This window comes from Lissotriton vulgaris, chromosome 5, assembly GCF_964263255.1.
Source record: "Lissotriton vulgaris chromosome 5, aLisVul1.2, whole genome shotgun sequence".
NCBI classification, from domain to species: Eukaryota; Metazoa; Chordata; class Amphibia; order Caudata; family Salamandridae; genus Lissotriton; species Lissotriton vulgaris.
The window spans coordinates 1046144351-1046166472 of NC_141693.1; the positions used below are offsets into that span (position 1 = coordinate 1046144351).

A 22122-nucleotide genomic window follows, 5' to 3' on the forward strand; every position below is an offset into this window, starting at 1 on the left:
GGAGTTCACCCCCCCCCCATGGGATCACGCGAGCCTCTCACCTTGGCAATGGCGTGAAGGAGTCACTGCTTCTGCAGTCTCTCCCCTACCTCGAGCGGTGCGGTCTGTCCTCTCCAGGGAGGGTGCACCCACTGCCGTCCAGTGGGTGTCGTCTCTTGACTCTTCCTTCAGGTCGCTGCAGTGTCTGGCTTCACGTTCCTCGTTCTCTGCAGTCTCTCGTGGTGTTCGAGTGAGGGAAGAGTCTAGGTCTCTTCGAGCACCATCCTTCCAGCACCATCCTTCCCGAACGCGGGCTGAAGGCAGAAGCATATGGATCCGATCTGTAGTGGTGGGAGCGGGGTCATGAGAAGGGGCGCGGGATTGCAAGCATGGGGCGTCAGCCATTGAGGGGGGGGGGGGGGGGCAGAGATTCACATCGGACTAGATTACAAGCGGGAGGAGGGCGGAAACATAGACGGACAGCGGGAGGGGGCCGAAAAAAGACACGGCGGGGAAGAATAGAACGGGCTGACCTAATCAGCGGGAGGAGGGCGGGAACAAACACGGACAGCGGGAGGGGGCGGGAAAAAGACACGGCGGGGAAGAATAGAACGGGCTGACCTAATCAGCGGGAGGAGGGCGGGAACAAACACGGACAGCGGGAGGGGGCCGAAAAAACACAGCGGGGAAGAATAGAACGGGCTGACCTAATCAGCGGGAGGAGGGCGGGAACAAACACGGACAGCGGGAGGGGGCGGGAAAAAGACACGGCGGGGAAGAATAGAACGGGCTGACCTAATCAGCGGGAGGAGGGCGGGAACAAACACGGACAGCGGGAGGGGGCGGGAAAAAGACACGGCGGGGAAGAATAGAACGGGCTGACCTAATCAGCGGGAGGAGGGCGGGAACAAACACGGACAGCGGGAGGGGGCGGGAAAAAGACACGGCGGGGAAGAATAGAACGGGCTGACCTAATCAGCGGGAGGAGGGCGGGAACAAACACGGACAGCGGGGAGGGGGGCGGGAAAAAGACAGCGGTAAACGAGGACAGCAGCCTACCTCATCTTAAGGAGACTTAAAATGGCGGCCACAAGCTTTTGGAATTTTTCGGAATTGGGGGCGTGGTTTTGTGGTCCTGAGTGACGGACGACGTCACAGGGCTAAAGAATGTAAAAAATCACACCCCCAAATCCGAAAAAGACGGGGCTTGTTTGGAGTGACACATCTCTCCTCCAATGGCTGGCCTCCGTTTAGGAAGCCAGCCAATGAAGGAGAGATGGGGCACGGAGGCGGGACCTTCGGCGCTACTCAGACTCATTAAATCTCCGGCCTAAGACTGCGCAAGCGCAGCCTTTTAGGCCTTCGACCTAAAAAGACTAGGGAAAATAAATGAGGGGGTTTGTATTTTGGGAACTGACTTTTTTCTTGCCTGACTGATCACCCCGAAACCTTCCATGTACAAACTAGTATAAAAGTAGCATCTTTTTGTAGAGGTTTGTGGCAATTCGTCCAACTGGGCCAAAGTTATTAGCAACACAAAAAACACTTTCCCTAAGGAACAGCTGACCTAACTATAACAACTCCGTGGCGACAACCACTGGGTAATATATATATACACCAAGGGTACAGGGACTTTATTGTTAGGTTCAGATTTTACACACACAAAACCATAGAAATTTAACAGGTGTAGTTATCTAAGCTAACTTTAACTTACACCACGCCAGTGCACTGCTTATGACCTCACGTATTATATTGCTCATAACCTGGTCAGTGACATCACTGATGACATCATCCTGTGAGTGTAAGTGTTTTGTAAAAGTTTCTAAGAATTAAAGAAATATACTACGCTACTGCATAAGTTAAATAACTATTATTTCTGTACTCCTACTGAGTGATACTATTTCTAACATATGTAATCTCTTAGTATAGTTGACTTTTACAATAGACTCGCCTTTCTACTCAAAGCTTTCTCTAGGATAAAGAATAATTTTACTTGTGGTTTGTCACACAGTGGCCTGTCCGCTAACACCTCCCTACTGGTTGTATGTAGTAGTGGTTTGTGTAAATCCGATGTTTGCATTAAAACCTCTTTCCAGGTTCATGAATGGTGGTGTTGTAGTGAGTCGCGGCCGGCATTAATTGAAGGGCACGAGGAGAGTGTTGTGCGGGACGGGGGGGATACATTTAATAATAAAAAAAAGTACCTGTTTGCCGGCGGAGTCCTGCGTTTTCTGGGCTCCTGCTCTTCTGCCTCCGGCAGGAACAAGAAGCAGGTAGCCTCCCTCCCTTAAGCGAATCACAATTCTGCAATGGCAGTGTTGTGGTTGGTGGGGACGCCCCCCAGACAGGGGCTTACAGGGAGGCCATTTTCTCGATGTAGGCTGCTTTGCAGCCTGCATGGAGAAAGGGCACAGTGTGCATGACTGGTTTGGGTGGCCCAAGAGGGCCTACCAAAAAGTAATTGCACCCTCAGGAGTGGGCATGCCACTCCTTCCCTGCTCACAGAGCAGTCACGCCCACCCCCTGCAACCAACCCCTTCTGCTTTCTACCAGTGTGAGAAGCAGAAACATAAATTGTTAGTAATTACCATTTTATGTTTCTGCTTCTCGCACTGCGAGAAAGCAGAGCGGTGACGTGACGCTCCTCTGCCCTAGTGGAGGAGCAGCCCCTCCTCCACCCAAGTGAAGGAGCTGCCCTGGTTGTAGTTTGCAGTAAACTAGCCTATACAGATAAATGTTTTACTTTTGTCATTAGCGTTTACAGTAGTGGTTTAGAAAACAAAGGACTATCCTCTGAGAACTGTCTCTTGCATGATAAGTGAGTGTAGTAGTTAAGGTTACAGTGAGCTCAATGCTGTACTTCTCTCACCTGTCCCATCCTCTTACTTTAAAAACATTTACATTTTAATTGATGAACTATATTTACAAAGTTTACTTTGCTGGATGATGTAATCAGTAATGCCACTCATAAGCAGTGTATTGCAGACGCGTTCGGTATAGTTAGCTTAGTATCTGTAACTGCTGAATTTCTATGGTTTGTGTGTGTAAAACCTGAACCCAACTGTAAGATCCCTGTAGCATTTGGTATTTTAGTGAATTTCTAAAAGTTTTTTTTATTCGATTTCCTAACTATAACATACCTAGTACCTGGATGTGCGAGTGGTTGTGTAGGTGTGTAAGTGGATGTGTCGGTGTGTGGTGGGTGCATCAGTACATGTGGGTCTGTGAGGGAGTGTGTGAGTGCCTCTGTGGGTCTGTGAGTAGGTGTGTGAGTGGTTCCCTGGGTCTGTGAGTGGATTCATCAGTGACCATGGATATGTGAGTGACTGTATGGGTGTTTGAGTGGGTGTATTGATGTGAGTGGGCGTGACTGTGTGTGTGTGGTTCTGTGAGTGGGTGCATTTTTTTATTGGGATTTGGATCAGGCACAGATTTACACAGTAACAAGAAAGTGTTACCATCAGAATGATGATAACATCCCTGATCTTGAGCACACCTTGGTGTTCTTGAAAATCAAGACTCCTTGTTGATTTAATCAAAGTTAGAATTTATTTCTTAAAGTTCATTGTATATTTCTCATCATTGATCCATAGAGTTAATTCCACTCATATCAAACTTATGGCTGTTCCATTCTGCTCCAATGCATTTCGGGCTTGTTAGCCCTTCATCTGGGAGCTCTAAAATGCAAAATATAACTGTAAGCCACATGGCCATGTCATATTAATATACAATACATTAATCAGTCGTCTAAAGAAAACATAGTTTAAATAACAAGAAAGCATTTGAAACGCAGTCAACAAAAAATACTCAGAAAACACATGTGTGGTACCATATAACAAAAACGTGATGTGATCTAGGGGATGTAAAAGTATATTGGCGGGTTGTGGAGGTGCTAAGGAATCTAGTATTAACATGCGGGGATCGATTTACTAAGTATGTGCGTGTTAGCGCAGGTGTTCAACATCTGTTTCGTGAAAAAGTGCTCAGCATGCGCGGTAACGGAATTTATATTAGTCTCCCAGTGGGTTTTTCAATAGAAGAAGAATCGGTGTATCTTAAAAAAGAATATGGGGCTTACGAAAAGTCGATCTTCTTTAAGCGTGTTCTGCAAAGAAAACACGGAGATTGTAAATGCCCGCCTTTAGTGTGGGCTCAAGAGATACTCCATACGGGTTCAATCGGCGAGACTGCATGGTGACTTACCGATAAAAGTGTCAGCCTGCGGCATGTAGGGGAAACGGTCTCGTGCGGTGCTGAGAGTACGCGGGTGTTGTCGGCATTTCATAAAGAGCGCATTTAACTCTATAAAAATAAAAGGCGGACTGTCTGTTGTTGTCGGCCATCTTAGTCTAGTACATGACTAGTGTGTAATCGTCATTAAAGAAAGACAAGTGTAATCCTAAGTGTGGCAGCCATTTTTAAAGGGGAAATTAAAACATCATGAACCTGTGTATGTATGACTAAGTTGTGTATTAACGGAGTAACCTAAAACATGTAAAGATAATCCAAATAACTTAATAACACATTGTATATTTCATGCTGGATATGTGTCTCGTGCAAAACCATTCTTTTTCAACAACAAGGGACCCCAAAAAAACAGTCAGCCAGGGACCTCGGGGAGCAATTTTTGAAAACAACAATGGTCCCGTGCATAAAAAATACACAAACAATAAATATAGACGAAATCAAACCTATATTTTGGAAAGACTTGTCCAGCCGGACAGAGGTCTTTCAAGTTTACTGAATAAACAAGAATTACACAAGTGGAACAAGAATACCTTCCACAGAACCCCTGTGTGGTACACAAGCCTGTGCCCAACACTTGTGAACAGGGGTTCTGTGGAAGGTATTCTTGTTCCACTTGTGTAATTCTTGTTTATTCAGTAAACTTGAAAGACCTCTGTCCGGCTGGACAAGTCTTTCCAAAATATAGGTTTGATTTCGTCTATATTTATTGTTTGTGTATTTTTTATGCACGGGACCATTGTCGTGCAAAACCATTACACTTAAGGGACTTCGTATCAGACATCATGTACCCCATAGGGGGTATCTTCAAATAAAACATGCAAATTCCAGGCGGTCATTTAATCCAAACGGCTTCATAGTCTGTAATTTAAAAATCCATGCCATCTCTCGCTGTAATAGGTACTTGTTATTGTCCATGTTTTCTCTCTTTTTAACAGTTTCCAAAATCATAAATTTGAATTGAGAAATGTTATGACGAGCCTCATTGAAATGGGTCGCAATGTTGGATTTTGCATTTCTAGTACGTATATTGGACTTGTGCTTGTTGATACGAGTCTTGATCTTTCGCTCAGTTTTGCCAATGTAAGGCTTGCCACATGGGCATTTTATCAGGTACACCACATTTGCACTATCACATGTGGCGTTTACTTGTAACTTGATATTATACCCTTTCATTGGGTGGGTTACTGTATTACCACTGATGATGTTGTGACAATTATTGCAGTTCAGGCACGGTATAGTGCCCTTTGTTTGTTGTGATTTTGAGGTCTTTTTGTTTAGTATTTCTTTGATGTTAGCATTCCTGGTGTGTGCAAATATCGGAGGATTCTCGAACATATTGCCAAAGTCAGGTTCTGTGCTTAAAATCGGCCAGTATTTTAAAATGATTTTCTTATACATCGCACTCATGGTGGAGAATTTTGATACCAGGACCATTCTTTGTTCCTTTGGTTTGTGTGTTCTGGCAAGAAGTTGTTCTCTCTGGATCAAAGATGTTAGTGTTTTGGCTTGTTCAATTAGACAGCTCGGGTATCACCTGTCTAAGAATCTCTTACCCATTTCCTCTAGTCGGTCCTGAGTTAATGTGTCATTTGATACTATTCTTTTGACTCATCATTTGCGAAAATGGTAGGTGGTTTTTCAGTGATGATTGGTGGAAACTGCTGTAATGCAGGGTGTTGTTCCTGTCTGTCTTTTTCCGGTATAAATCAGTTTCAAAACCAGATGCTGTCAGAGTAATTTTGACATCAAGGAAAGTAATGGTGTCATCGATTTCCCAAGTGAATTGTATACGATCGTTGGTCTCATTCAATGCTTTGAGCCATTCTTGTAGTCTTTCTTTAGTGTTCGTCCAAACTATTAATACGTCATCAATATAACGTACATATAATTTCATGTTGTTGATCCAGTTCGGGTTGTCCTAGATATTCATTTCCTCATATTGTCCCATAAATATGTTAGCGTACATCGGTGCAGCACAGTTCCCCATTGAAGTGCCAGATAGTTGTAGATAACTTGCATTATCATATTCAAAATAACTCTGGTAGAGTGTAAAGATCATGAGCTCCATCAGGAATTTTTGCATACCGAGTTCTATATCACTCTCAATTATAGCTTTTTCCATTGCCTCTATCCCACCGTCGTGGGGGATTGATGTGTACAAGGATTTAACATCCGCAGTACATAATATCAAATGTTCATCCTTATTTATGGTGATCTGTGTAAGTTTGGATAAGAAGTCAGTAGTGTCTTTCACATAGCTTTTCAACTTTTTCACAATTGGTTGCATATACCTGTCTAAAAACTTGCCAATCGGTTCATGTTCATTACTTTCCTTGATGTCAAAATTACTCTGACAGCATCTGGTTTTGAAACTGATTTATACCGGAAAAAGACAGACCGGAACAACACCCTGCATTACAGCAGTTTCCACCAATCATCACTGAAAAACCACCTACCATTTTCGCAAATGATGCCAGTCAAAAGAATAGTATCAAATGACACATTAACTCAGGACCGACTAGAGGAAATAGGTAAGAGATTCTTAGACAGGGGATACCCGAGCTGTCTAATTGAACAAGCCAAAACACGAACATCTTTGATCCAGAGAGAACAACTTCTTGCCTTGCCAGAACACACAAACCAAAGGAACAAAGAATGGTCCTGGTATCAAAATTCTCCACGATGAGTGCGATGTATAAGAAAATCATTTTAAAATACTGGCCTATATTAAGCACAGAACCTGACTTTGGCAATATGTTCGAGAATCCTCCGATATTTGCACACACCAGGAATGCTAACATCAAAGAAATACTAAACAAAAAGACCCCAAAATCACAACAAACAAAGGGCACTATACCGTGCCTGAACTGCAATAATTGTCACAACATCATCAGTGGTAATACAGTAACCCACCCAATGAAAGGGTATAATATCAAGTTACAAGTAAACGCCACATGTGATAGTGCAAATGTGGTGTATCTGATAAAATGCCCATGTGGTAAGCCTTACATTGGCAAAACTGAGCGAAAGATCAAGACTCGTATCAACAAGCACAAGTCCAATATACGTACTAGAAATGCAAAATCCAACATTGCGACCCATTTCAATGAGGCTCGTCATAACATTTCTCAATTGAAATTTATGATTTTGGAAACTGTTAAAAAGAGAGAAAACATGGACAATAACAAGTACCTATTACAGCGAGAGATGGCATGGATTTTTAAATTACAGACTATGAAGCCGTTTGAATTAAATGACCGCCTGGAATTTGCATGTTTTATTTGAAGATACCCCCTATGGGGTACATGATGTCTGATACGAAGTCCCTTAAGTGTAATGGTTTTGCACGAGACACATATCCAGCATGAAATATACAATGTGTTATTAAGTTATTTGGATTATCTTTACATGTTTTAGGTTACTCCGTTAATACATAACTTAGTCATACATACACAGGTTCATGATGTTTTAATTTCCCCTTTAAATATGGCTGCCACACTTAGGATTACAATTGTCTTTCTTTAATGACGATTACACACTATTCATGTACTAGACTAAAATGGCCGACAACAACAGACAGTCCGCCCTTTATTTTTATAGAGTTAAATGCGCTCTTTATGAAATGCCGACAACACCCGCGTACTCAGCGCCGCACGAGACCGTTTCCCCTACATGCCGCAGGCTGACACTTTTATCGGTAAGTCACCATGCAGTCTCGCCGATTGAACCCGTATGAAGTATCTCTTGAGCCCACACTAAAGGCGGGCATTTACAATCTCCGTGTTTGCTTTGCAGAACACGCTTAAAGAAGATCGACTTTTCGTAAGCCCCATATTCTTTTTTAAGATACACCGATTCTTCTTCTATTGAATAACCCACTGGGAGACGAATATAAATTCCGTTACCGCGCATGCTGAGCACTTTTTCACGGTATAGATGTTGAACACCTGTGCTAACACGCACATACTTAGTAAATCGATCCCTGCAAGTTAATACTAGATTCCTTAGCACCTCCACAACCCACCAATATACTTTTACATCCCCTAGATCACATCACGTTTTTGTTATATGGTACCTCACATGTGTTTTCTGAGTATTTTTTGTTGACTGCGTTTCAAATGCTTTCTTGTTATTTAAACTATGTTTTCTTTAGACGACTGATTAATTTATTGTATATTAATATGACATGGCCATGTGGCTTACAGTTATATTTTGCATTTTAGAGCTCCCAGATGAAGGGCTAACAAGCCCGAAATGCATTGGAGCAGAATGGAACAGCCATAAGTTTGATATGAGTGGAATTAACTCTATGGATAAATGATGAGAAATTTACAATGACCTTTAAGAAATAAATTCTAACTTTGATGAAATCAACAAGGAGTCTTGATTTTCAAGAACACAAAGGTGTGCCCAAGATCAGGGATGTTATCATCATTCTGATGGTAACACTTTCTTGTTACATTTAAAACTGACGTGTTAAGGACGGACACGCCACCTGAAGGAGCACCCAACCCGTATATCTGTTTAAGCAACCTGAACCAGTCTGATAAAAATAACAAGGGTGTGCACCATCTTACAAATAATTGTGTGACAGATTTACACAGGACATTGTGTCGGTCTATGGGTTTGTGAGTGCCTGTGGGTGTCTGAGACGGTGTGTTAGTGGTTCGCTGGGTCTCTGAGTTGATGTATCAGTGACAATATGGGTGTGTGAGTGCCTGTATTTGTGAGAGAGTGGGAGTGTGATTGGGTGTATTGGTGTGTAAATGGGTGTGTGAGTGGTGTTCTGGGTCTCTGGGTGTGAGAGTGCCAGTGTGGGTCTGTCATTGGGTAAGAGTGGTTCTCTGAGTCTGAGTGGATGTATCAGTGATTGCATATGTGTGAGGCAGTGGCGGAGCGTCGCCCACTGCTTTCTGCAGTTTAAAAAAAAAGGAAAAATCAAATGATGATAACTTGTGATTATTATCATTTTATTTTTTTTCCCGTTGGGTCATCTTTGTGGGGCGAGGCTGCTCTCAGAGCAAGGGTAGGAGTCGTTTGCTCTTCCTTGTGACTATGGATGTGTGAGTGAGTGTATGGATGTGCAAGTGGTTGTGTGGGGGTGAGATCGTGGGAGTGTTTTTTTTTGTTAAATTAGTGTCTGGGTTTATGGATCCGTTGAGGGGCATGTTGAGTGCTGCAGTGGATCCGCTTATTCTCACGCATCCCTCCCCCCAAAAAATGTTGCGCGATTTGTTGCCCATGAGGGTCCCACACAGACCCCTATATCATTGTCCCATGGGATCAGGGTACCTTTATTCTGACATCTTCTATCAATTTTAACTTGTATTTCCCCCTGCCCTTCCTGGGACTGAGTCCTGATACACAAAATGACAACCACAACTTTCCTTTCAGGTTGCGGCCAGCCAATCACGGCATTGCTGTGTGCTCTTGGATCCACTGCGGCAGATCTGTGGTGGATCCACTTTGCTAGATATACGCAATTCTTTTTTTGCTTAATAGCTCCAAACTACTAAATAGATAACACCAAATTGCACCAAAAATACAAAAAGCAATCTTTCTGGACCAAGACATAGCTGTCTGCCAAATGTTGTGTAATTTAGTTCAGCTGATTCGGCTGTATGTAGTCCTGTCTAAAATCACTAAGGGAAATTGCTTGTGGAAAATATTTTCAGCGCCCACCCCCCACCCTATTTTTTCTCGGCAACCCCTTGAAAGATCACCCTAAAACATCCAAGACAGCAGCTGAAGTGAGTGGCAAACAAGTTTTGGAAATTTCTTGAAGATTCATCAAACGGGGCCAAAGTTATTACAAAACAAATGCTCTTTCTATGTAAACTAGGCCGTAACTATAACTACCTACTGGCCACTGGCAGATGGATGGACCACAAATTGAAATGTAATAAAAAAAGGTATTGACATATCAGTGTGCTCATGCACAGATGAGAGCACCTGGCGTTGGAACCGTGGCACTAAGTGCCGGGAATCATAAATTCTTAACCCCTTCGCTGCGGCGGCAATTCCGCCGCAGAGCTAAGAGGGGGGTGGGGTGGGGGGGGGGGGGGGGGGCGAGCGGCGCTCGCATGCTCGTGACGGAGCCGCTCCGTCACGAGCCGCGGTTGCGCTGTGCTCATGACGGAGAGGTTCCGTCATGGCCCTGCCCGGTCAATAGAACGCGAAATCAGCGCCGCGCGGAGGCAGGGCCATGACGGAACCGCTTCGTCATGAGCACAGCGCAACCGCAGCTCATGACGGAGCGGCTCCGTCATGAGCATTGAACCGGTTAAAGACCACAGTACACTAAATTACTAAGCACAATGCAGCTTATAGGTTGAATATTCTTCCCCATCAACGATGTTCTGCTGTTCCACAAGCCAGCAGGTTGTGCTTCTGCAGGTTGTTTTACCTGTCTGGCAACCCTTGAACCTTGGTTCTAAACTTCTCTATCTTTTTTGTGTTTCAGTGAACGGAGCAGTGAAGGAAGAGCTGGTTACTAGCAAATCTGCTGAGGAAATTGTACAACTTGTTCAGAAAATGGCTAATCAGTCTGGACTGGACATTATCCGCATACGCAAAATGTACCACACGGACAGCCCCAGCATCCAGGGGCAGTGGCATCCCTTGATCAACAAGCCAACCCTTCTGAATGTCAAAGCTTTTGACTCTGTTAACCAAACACAAAACGAACTGCCTAAATAAAGTTAAGGAAAAGGACAAGATGCAGAGTTATGTTTCGTGTTTTGCTTCAAAGTTTTGATGTGTTTTTTTTGTGTGTGTGGTTTTTTATACCCTCTTCACAATTTGTGTATTCATCCCATAAACAAGCCGGGGTTCATATTTACAATCAAAAATATCGTCACCCCAATTTATTTAAAAAGAGCATCGTAATGGCGATACAGGACACAGTGTTCATGACTGGCTAATGCATTGTTTTGGAACACACATCAAGCCTTGCTTTCTTATAAAAAAAAATCCTGGTTGAGATTTATGACATTTAACACAACAAGATAGGAAAGGGTCCAAGGAGTAACAATATTTATAGACCACTACCAGCCCAAACCCCCAACTTGAACAGGACGAGGCCAGAGGTACCGACGGACAGAGCAGGGCCTCCTATCCCTGAGCCGGTGCCAGGAGAGGTGAGGCTTACTCCCTAGATTACTGGGGAAAGAATCCCTTAAGACTAAGTCTGGCAGAATGGGCGCAGTGAGTACATTGCGTAAAGAGCCATAGCCAGAATAATCATCAGGTAACATCTTTAATGCAATAATTATGGCACCTATTTTTTCATATTTTTGGTAATAATCACAAACAACTATTTGTGGAACTTTTTCTTTTGCAGTAGTGTATAAACTAAGTTTTGGTCCTGATGAAAGCTAAGCAGGGGAGTTGCCCCTGGGATAGCAGAAACATGTCGACCATTATATCATCTTCTTAGGGCAGTTATTATGTTGCACTGTCTTACACTTCATTTTTAACCTTGACCCCATGATTATCTCCAAATAAAAATGTTCCCTATATCATGGTAGCCAATTTTAGCCCACATTAACTCTTTTTGTTTACACATTCTTGGTTGCACTGCAAATCTTTCTTGTTTTCTCACACCATCTTACTCACTCTCTGTGTTTGAGGCCGGATCCGCCTGGGTGGTCCTGGAGAATTGGAGTAAACACACAATTTACTAGGTGTGTCTCCTCATCTGGACCAGGACCCTTTAACTAATCCCAGATGACGAGGCTCCGCCATATGGGTGGGCTGATGGGATTCATTTCCATTCATTTGCACACTCACATCTAACTTTTGATTTCATCTTTTTCATTCTCACTACTTGGAGAAGTTCAGTCCTGTGTATAGACCCTATCTAGCCTTTTTTGTGATAATGAGATTTATGACAGGCACATCTTAACACCTTTTATAAAAGGACTAAGCAACCTTCCCCCTTCGGAAAAGATTCTTCTTTCATAGTTTCACTCTGGTGCTCTTGTCTCGGTGAGGCTTTGGCGAGTTAGGTCACATGGTTTCTTGCATCGTTTAAAAACTCTTGGTGAAGCAACCCATACACTTCCTGTAGAGGGCGTGCATGTACAACGTCAGTGAGATAATTTGGTCCTCTGCTTCCTAGATTAACTTTTCTGCATAATAATAATAATCTATTTATGGTGCTTCTTATATCTGAACTGAAGCCCCCTTTGCTCCCTCTCCATGTCATATTGCAGGGATTGATTTCTCGATAAAGGGATGCAAAGCGGTCTTGAGTGTTAGGGTGAAAGAAGATTAGATAGTGACCAGCACTTCATGCATGACGTCTCTTCATCCAGCCAACTTCTCTCTCCACCCATCCACATTCTCCCATCCTATACAGGACTTCACATCACCACAGCCTTACAGAAGTTGTGTGCTTGCTGCTGGTCTTGTAATTTGAGTTTGCAAGAAAGACACTCTTCTGTCACAGAGAGACACTACCATACCATTTTGAGAAGTGGAGAGGCTCCATCAACTTCATGCGAAAAAGTGAGAGTTGGAAGAAAGTTGAGGTAACTCCTGGGTAAACAAACATGGGTTTTCCGATGTTCTGTGTATTTGAAAAGCACACTATCACCCGGGTGGGTATCTTGTCACTAAGCAGGTGTATGTGTCTAGTCCAGCCTATGGTAGGTTTGTTAATTGAAAACCCAGGTATTCAACTAATTGTTGAATTTAAGAAGAGAGGGTAAGGCTCTGATGTGGAGTGGGAGATCGTTCCACACTTGAGGAGTGATGTAAGAGAATGCCTGCCCACCTTATCTGGTCCCGTGTATGTGGGATGTGTTGGAGACCTGCAGAGTGGAGGTGTCTGTGTGGCGGTGGAAGGAGATGCAACTGTTTAGGTAGATGAGACCGAAGTTGTGCAGTACATTGAATGTGTGTGTGTGTGTGTGTGTGTGTGTGTGTGTGTGTGTGTGCGTGTGTGTGTGTGTGTGTGTGTGTGTGTGTGTGTGTGTGTGAGGAGTTTGTGATGAACATGTTTATATTGGGAGCCAGTGGAGTTCAAAGGTGTGGTGTAATATGAGTTAGTGAAGGAGGTTGAGATGAGTTTGGCTGCCGAGTTCTGGATGGTTTGTAGTCTTCTGGTGATTTGCTTGGTGATCTGGCGTAGATTTTTTCCTGTAGTCCAATTTAATTTTGATGAATTTTCTAGTGTTGCTTAGAGCCATTTGAAGATCTTCCTCAGCATTCAGAGTGAGGAAGGAGAATGCAGTGACCGCATTGATATGTGCTGTCATGTGCACTTTCCTTTTGATGATCCTGAGGTTCCTGGCATGCTTGCTGGGTGTGTGTACAGGTCTGAGTTCAGCTGCCCACCAGTGGGAGTCCCATTGAGAGGAGTCCTTGGTGAAAATCATAAACCTGTCTTGTTGGTGTTGAGCTTGAGATAGTTGGTTTTCATTCAGTTAGCGACTTAGGTCATGCATTCTGTGAACTTGTTTCTTGTGTTGGGTGTCTCCCTTAAGAGTGAGTTAAATGCCTGCGTAGGAGAGGATGCAGTGTGTGCGAATAACGTTGGCCAGAGAAATCATGTAGGCATTGAAAAGGGTGGGGTTGAGCGATGAACCTCAAGGCATTCCGCAGATGAGCTTGTGGATTCGGAGTAGTAAAATGCCACTCTGACAGCTTGTATTTTATCCATTAAGAGGGAGTAGATCTAGCGGAGAGCGGGTCCTTGGATGCCAATCTCAAGCTTGTGCCTATATCATGCTTGTGCCTGGTGATGATGGGATGTGAGACATGTCAAATGCTGCAGAGTGGTCTAGGAGAATGAAGTTTTCCATGTCTCCTCTGTCAAGGATCATGAGAAGGTAATCTGTGGCGGAGATGAATGTTGTTTTTGTACTATGGTTGGTTCTGAATCCAGACTGCTTGGCGTTGCGGAGTTGGTGGTTGCAGAGGTGGTCATTGAAACGTTGGTTGATTAGATTCCTGAACACTCTTGCCGGGTATGGTAGGAGAGCAATGGGTCTTTAATTGGAAAGCAGATTTTTTTTTGGGAGCGGGTTCTGACAGTGTCATGTTTAAGGTGTCCAGGAATGTGGCTGAGTCGATGGAGGCATTGAAAATGTGTGTTAGTAGAGACACTTGGTGAAGGCATGGTGAGGGCAAGGGTCAAATGGGTCCCCAGAGTTGATGGTGTTCATGGTAGCAGCCGTTTCGGCAGTGGTGACTGCGAGCCGCAAGGTCAGGGTTTGTTCTCCGGCTGTGATGAAAGCTGGATTGCAATGGTGACTTGGTCCAGTTGAGGGTTGAAGTTACTGTATATGGAGGTGATTTTGTTACAGAATAATTCTGTAAGCTTGTTGCAAGGGGGCGATGTTGCTCAAGGCAAAAAAAAAGGTGCTATGAAATCACTGATGGCAAAGATTTTCTTGCTGCTGAATGTGCAGATGTTGGTGCAATCTGCAAGAACTGTGTGCTTGGTGTTTTGTATCTGCTAGTGGTAGCATCTTAGGGTGGATTTGAAAAAGTCTTTATATATGGTGTCATAACTTGTTCTCCATTTACACTCTAGCTCTTGCAGTGGCATTTTGTCAGCCTTAGTTCCTCTGCACCAGTGGCTGGGCTCTTGCTGTTGGATTGCGCTCGAAGTGAGCAAGGGTGCCAGCGCATGCAGTGATCCTGCTGTTGAGTTTCTTCATTGTGTGTGGCAAGTTGTTGGTGTGCTCAGACCGGTGTGCGGAGAGAGCGGAAGTCCACTCCTCTTCTGTTATGCTTTTCTAGTCTAGCTGTGGCAGGCAGGTCTAGTGGTGGTTGATCTGTGATGGTGTGGAATGGCTTTGCTGAAATTGACAAGTGTGTGGTCCCCAAACCCACTAACAAAGTGTTCCAATTCTACTGTGAGTGGATTCACATTCATGTGATAAATATGGAGGCTCATTTTGTTGGTTATTTAATGTAAAAAATCCTTGTTCACGTGTTTCAATGTTGTCTGCAAATCATAATTTGTCGCTTTACATTTACTTTGAGACCCTGTGTAGCTCATCCATGTATCCTTCTGTGATTGAGGTCAATCCACAATCTTCTTCCTGGATCACCTCACAGATTAACCAATCACACCTTCCTCTGCCAGAAGGCACTCATCTGTAGATATATTTTGATCTAAGAAACTAGTTTCTTCAATGACACAGGCCCCAAGAACATCTCTGCTGTATTTCTACAGCTATTCCTCAGTTCGGCACAGAAGTTGGAAAGGATGGTGTTTGCCAATGGTCTGAAAGAAAGGGCTACCATGGCAAGTTTTTGCTATTTGTACAGCACACCAAAAGGCAGATTCGTTATACATCACCTTCGCACAACCTGCATTTTTTCCCATGATTGCCCCAAAAGTTGCTTTTGAAGATTTTTTTCATATCTTGTTGGTCCTTTATACAATACATGATGATCAAATGATATTTGGTCGGAGGGAATGATTATTTCAAGAGATGTCTTGTTTGGTGTGATTTACTCGTTCAATTTCCCTTACTTCCACCAGTAATTTTTTTCTCCGAACACACCCCTCTGAGGAAGGGACATAGATCTTTTAATGTTGTCCCATTTAAGGAACCAGAGTTTAATACATGACCCTTGTGCATAAAGGGGTTCTTTCCAAAAGGTGTACACTAGTGTGTTATTAGTAGCCCAAAAAATTAAGTTGATTCTTGATACGCGAGTCTCCTTACAGCCACAGAAATCTTATCTCCAAGGATTAGTGCTAGCCAGGTGTATCATACACACATGTACGTCCTAGACCTCAGCCCATTTAAAGGTTGAAAAATTAGGTTAAAGAGATCAGGTTATCATGTCCGTTATTTGTTTCCAATGCCTGACTAGCAAACAATATGTGATTTGGGGATAAGTTGGATTCCCCTCATAACAACTACAACTCCCGTCATTCCTTTGATGATCCAGCTTAATTCTTATAGAATGGTACAGAAGCCCGAAATATACATAGCCTTTAACTGTGTCAGCAGGAAGAATGGTAAGTTTAAAAAACATATACCACTTTAGAAAACATTTGCAATAAATAATAGTGAATTGATTCAGATTTAAATGTTGGATGCTCTTTGTTTAGCAAGGTAGATGGGACATATTAGGCAAACTAATAGGCAGGAGTTATCTGGGAGGGCCATTTTGAGTCTAGGAGATCACTAGGATGGATATAAAAATGTCTGTTCTCCAATGTTAACACAGAGTACATTGAGTCTAGATCATGTGTGGACTCTTTGTGTATGTGAGTGCCTGGCTATTGTTCCTGATACCGCTAGAGGCTACAAATTGTATTGGAGATATAACCTATCCTAATCGTGGGGAGCCTGCCTTCCTAATCTAGCGCAGCCTGCTGTCAGCTCCCTGCCTAGCAGTGTTGGAAGACAAAGGCATGGAGCAGACCCACTGCTGTAATTTGCTCTACACACTTTCAGGCAGACAGTCTTCACACTATGTGAACATTGCAGGTGTCTTCTGAAACTTTAGCCCTGGACACCATCGGATCTAGTAATGCTAGCAGTCTCCTTCTCCCGGCAAAGTCCGGTTCAACTCTGGTTATTCACTTTTAAGACACTGTAAACTCTTAATTTCTGAGCCTTTTTATACGTCACAACTATTAGCGGGTAGAATGGGATGCCCCCAGAAAAGGCCAAAATATTATTTTATTTTTTTTCCTCCAGTCACCCTCACGGCCGGTCCTAGCCATGGGCGGTATGGGCAGCTGCCCAGGGCCTCGCGCTCAGGGGGGCCCGCAGTTGCGGGAATAACACTGATAATCATGGGCAAAAGCCTGCGCAGTGTGCACAGCGCTCGTGCAGGGGGCGGGCCGGGCCGGCCCGCACGCAGTAAGTAAGGCAGGAACTGAACAGTGTCTGCGCACGCACGCAAACCTGGCCGTGACGCCTGCACGCACCCTACCACCTAGCTTGGTGGTGGTGGTGGTGATGCCTTAGTGGTGATGACGTGACGCCGGCCTTGCCATGATGCGGGTGACAGTGGGTCCCAGGGCCGTCAACCTGGTAGCGCGCGAAAGCGCTACCAATGACGGCCCTGGACATGATTTTATGGCCAGCCCCCGCTCAGTGTGACACACTCAGCATGCGCACACGCCATACTTGAGGCAGCAGTCAGTCACTAATCGGATCGGGCGGGCCGCGTGGGCAGGGATGCTGCAGGCAGGAGTCGGTCGTCGCGTTGTTGAGTTCTGTACGTTAAGGTAAGAGACCTGCGTCACCTGCTTCAATCGTATATATTATATTATACTAAAATGTTTCAGTTTCAGACAAGACACCGTTAGCACATTTCAAAATTATCAGTGCTTGGTGGACCTCTTCGTTTATGAGCAAAGACATGGCAAAACAGGAAACCTAAACATCTTGAAAAAACTTATTTCTTACTATCTCTGTCAGCCGAAGGTGCCTGTAAAACTAAAATGGCACCCCATGGCCATTATTTTGGTTCTAACTACTCAAAACCTTTGACAGGTAGTTAGGTAGTCAAAACCAAGAGCCCCCCCAACCAATCAGGGCTGCCACTTGCCCGCAAAGCCTACCACCCACCCAAAAATCCCGGGGGTAGGGCCTTCTGCCCACCCCCCTAAAACTCCAAAGTCTTTGACGTGGAAGTTCAATGAGGATATAAAGTCGTGTTCAGTGTTCTTCTTCTCTTGCACAATACCACTTAGGAAAGCTCTGGAAAAGTAAACTTGCAGAGTAAAAAGGCCAGACACTTTCGTTTTTTATCTAACGATATCAATCATTTTTTGTTTGATGAGGAGGAAGTGGCTGATAGTTTTATAATTCACACGCACATTTATATATTCCCCTAGGATGCATGATTCATCTTCTGCAAGTGAATGCTTGTTAGTAGTGTTTTATGTAGAGTGCAAATAGCCCTTTCCCTACCATACTGGGTGCATCTGAGCACCATTTGTTTTTAAATATTGTCTTTTATTTCAACTTTTTAATTTTATATTCTGCACACCTGTAAGCACTATTTGCCACTACACTGTGCTTCATAAGAAAATGGATTATTTACCACAAATGGCAGGTTTTGACACTACTTCATCTTTAAGGCTACTGGAATACTAAACTGGAAACTTTCGTGCTAGCTGTCCTCTTGTCGGTGTCTTTAAATTCAGTGCCAGTTTATGCATTTTTTCTGCCAACGAGCCTTTGTCTTTAATTCTAGTTGAAGCTTATCCATGTATTTCAACAAATGCTGACTGGCATCGCCAGCACTACTGGGAGAAATTAGGCTTTATTTGCTTGTCTGTGTTATGTACTTTAGAGGCATTTAAGGCACTGTTTCGGATTATTTTGGATTTTCAGCTACACTACACTGACATGTTTGCAGCGGGAACCAGCAATCTGTTCTTCAAAATGTATTTCTTTTTCATTAATGCAAGGGGAAGCTTTTCTGAAAGGAGCTGTACATTATTACAGAAAATTACATTATACAGGATATTAGTTTTTTTGGGCTATTTTTGCTGCATAGGAAAAGAGGTCACTGCATTGGTATTTATTTTTCTCTGTTTTATGACTGAGTGCTGGTACAGAAATCTCAATTCCCACATGACAATGTGTAGAGTGTGCTGTGCTAAGTAGACACTGTGGGATTCAGCAGCCCAGCTGTTCTGCGAATATCCTTTGTAAATCAGACTATATTGGCAAATGAAATATCACTGTCAGCTCCTAAGTGGCCTAATTGATGCTGCAACGTGTATGGCCTAAATCTGACTGTTGCCCAGGATGGTTGGTTGTCTCATGTCCTAAACCCCAGAAGTATGTAGAGTAGGTCATGATGTATAGATTAGCATGATATACCAACTGGATGTTTCTAATGGTGTATCCTTTGCAGATGAAGTAGAGTAAGAGTTGACTGTGGAACATGATGAGTGCTAAGCACGTGTCTCAAGGCCACTAATGTCATAAATACACCTCTTTGCTTGTAGCTTTAGGTGCGTGAGGAAAAAGATGACAGTGTGTGCCACGTGATGCTTGAGTATGTTGGTGATTTGCCGTACATTCTCACCAATTAATTTGCGAAGTCACTTTCTGTGATGTCACTTAGAGGGGCCTCACATCTTCCCTTTCGCCCAGGGCCTCAGAAGGCCAAGGACCGGCGCTGGTCACCCTACCCAAATGGCATACCATCATTGGCCCCATCGAATCCCGACACTATTCATAGTTCTGTACATCTTGCCATCCAATCAAATGTCTTTTGAAGCTGTGCTGCATGTACCAAGCCCCTTCTCTACATATTCCTTTGTTGTTGCTTGTGTGTAGCAGAGACCTCTCCTCTCAGTGCTCCAACAGTCATGTATCTTGCAAAATGCTAGGATGAGAAACTAAAAACAGTGCATATGCATGCAACTGCACTTTTCACATTTTCAGAAATAGACATGCGGTAAGACTCAAGCTAGCGAGTTCTCAGTGGTCAGTTAAAATGCCAGCAGAGTTTTGTAGAGAAGAATGAGGGTAACCCTGTGAAAAAGCGTATTTTCTTACAATTGGCCACAAGGATTCCCTAAGTGCTGTCAACTTTCTCTGACACTGGAGTTAAGATTTTCCCTATCAGTACTTGCATAAGTGTATTGCTTTTAAACGTAACAGCTGTTTTCTGTGACTTTCATTGGGTCATTTTTAGGTCTCGCCTGTCGATGCGCATGCGCATCGAGCTTGCGAGACTATGGGGGCTTATCCACTCTTGAACCAACTTGCAAGGAATCGTGGCGATTCCTTGCAGTGCACGAGAAATTTAAGCTCAATGCGCATGCGCATTGAGCTTAAAAGCGCGTGCACATGCCCCCAGCCGCCTGCCTTGCCTACTCTCTCTCTCACTGCCTCCCCCAGCTCCGCCCCCTCACTTCTTGATTGCACGGCCGCTAGGCCGTGCCTCCCCTACTCTCCTCCCCCCTCCCCCTCCGTGTTACGGTCTTTGCAACTCCCCAGCCATATGTTAAAACCCCTCGCACTCCAGGCACCCGCTCCGCCCCCTCCCCTGCCCGCCGTGTCGCATTTCTCCTGCCCCCTCCCCTTCTCTCTCTTCCCTCCGTCTTGTTATTTTATGTTGCGACTTTGTAACCAATGTTACCGAGTCCTTCGCTAGCTCACCTACCCTAAACTATGTTTGCATCAGTACAGCAGATTTGTACGTATTCCCTATCCCATTTCGCCTTTGTATTTGTTCGCTTTGCTTACACCTACGCAGTTTAGTCCAGCAGACCCTTCCCCCCAGCCTAGAGCCATTTGCTTGCATTTAGGCACTTCAAGACATCCTTTCCCCCACCCTACAGCCATTAACACGGTTTCGTCTTTCATTAGATTAAAAACTGTTACAAATCACAGGGACACTTTAGAAGATACTTAGCAGGCGCCACCATGTCTGCTTTCAGTTTAGGAACAGTTAGCAAATGTTCAGCTTATTCGCCTTAAGCAAATAAAGTGTCACGATTTAATCAAAATGTAAAAAGAGAACTTAAAGATGCTTCATGTGAAGTCTTTATAAAAGTGTGCAGTCGGCGCGAGAACTAAAGTTTAAAACTGCTCTATGTAAAAGTTTTTATAAAAGCTTGCTGTTTGAAAGTACGATAGCCAATGCTTTCACATAATGTATTTTTCTATACTGGGAAGGTGGTGTTAACTACACATTCATTTCGTTAGGCACGAAGAGATTAAGTAATTTTCCCAGAAACACAAGAGGCTTTTTGGCAACATTACTGAGACTGAAACTGGCTTTTCAAGGCTGAAGTTGAGCGCTTTTTACGCAATACATGTCACATGCAGTATCTTCAGCATATTTATTTTGCTAATTTTAGCGCAGCATATGTAATTTGCATCACACAAGGGCACACATTCATTTTGTTAGGCACGGGGAGATTAATTAATTTGCCCAGAATCACAGTTGATATAGCGCCAAAAAGACCTGCACTCAACGTAGTATCGCAGTGCTTTACATAGCACCAGTTACGTTATACAAGGGCACACATTCATTTTGTTAGGCACAGAGGCATCAGACATCCACAAGCATCAGACATCCACAAGCATCAGACATACACAAGCATCAGACATCCACAAGCATCAGACATCCACAAGCATCAGACATCCACAAGCATCAGACATCCACAAGCATCAGACATCCACAAGCATGAGACATCCACAAGGATCACAAGCATGAGACATCCACAAGCAACAGACATCCACAAGCAACAGACATCCACAAGCAACAGACATCCACAAGCAACAGACATCCACAAGCATCAGACATCCACAAGCATCACAAGCATCAGACATCCACAAGCATCAGACATCCACAAGCATCAGACATCCACAAGCATCAGACATCCACAAGCATCAGACATCCACAAGCATCAGACATCCACAAGCAACAGACATCCACAAGCAACAGACATCCACAAGCATCACACATCCACAAGCATCACACATCCACAAGCATCACAAGCATCAGACATACACAAGCATCACAAATCCACAAGCATCAGACATCCACAAGCATCAGACATCAACAAGCATCAGACATCAACAAGCATCAGACATCAACAAGCATCAGACATCAACAAGCATCAGACATCCACAAGCATCAGACATCCACAAGCATCACAAGCATCAGACATCCACAAGCATCAGACATCCACAAGCATCAGACATCCACAAGCATCAGACATCCACAAGCATCAGACATCCACAAGCATCACAAGCAGCAGACATCCACAAGCAGCAGACATCCACAAGCATCAGACATCCACAAGCGGCAGGCATCCACAAGCGGCAGGCATCCACAAGCATCACAAGCAGCAGACATCCACAAGCAACAGACATCCACAAGCAACAGACATCCACAAGCAACAGACAACCACAAGCAACAGACATCCACAAG

General features: G+C 44.0%; 1 protein-coding gene across 1 annotated transcript in view; it reads left to right on the forward strand.

The window, feature by feature from the left end:
* Positions 1–10944, forward strand: part of MRPL43 (mitochondrial ribosomal protein L43) — a 135870-nt gene extending 124926 nt beyond the window's left edge. The window contains exon 3 of the mRNA XM_086920269.1: positions 10691–10944. Coding sequence (XP_086776395.1) covers positions 10691–10926 — 236 coding nt within the window. The 3' untranslated portion in view covers positions 10927–10944. The remainder of the gene's footprint in view (positions 1–10690) is intronic.
* Positions 10945–22122: the final 11178 nt, after the last annotated feature.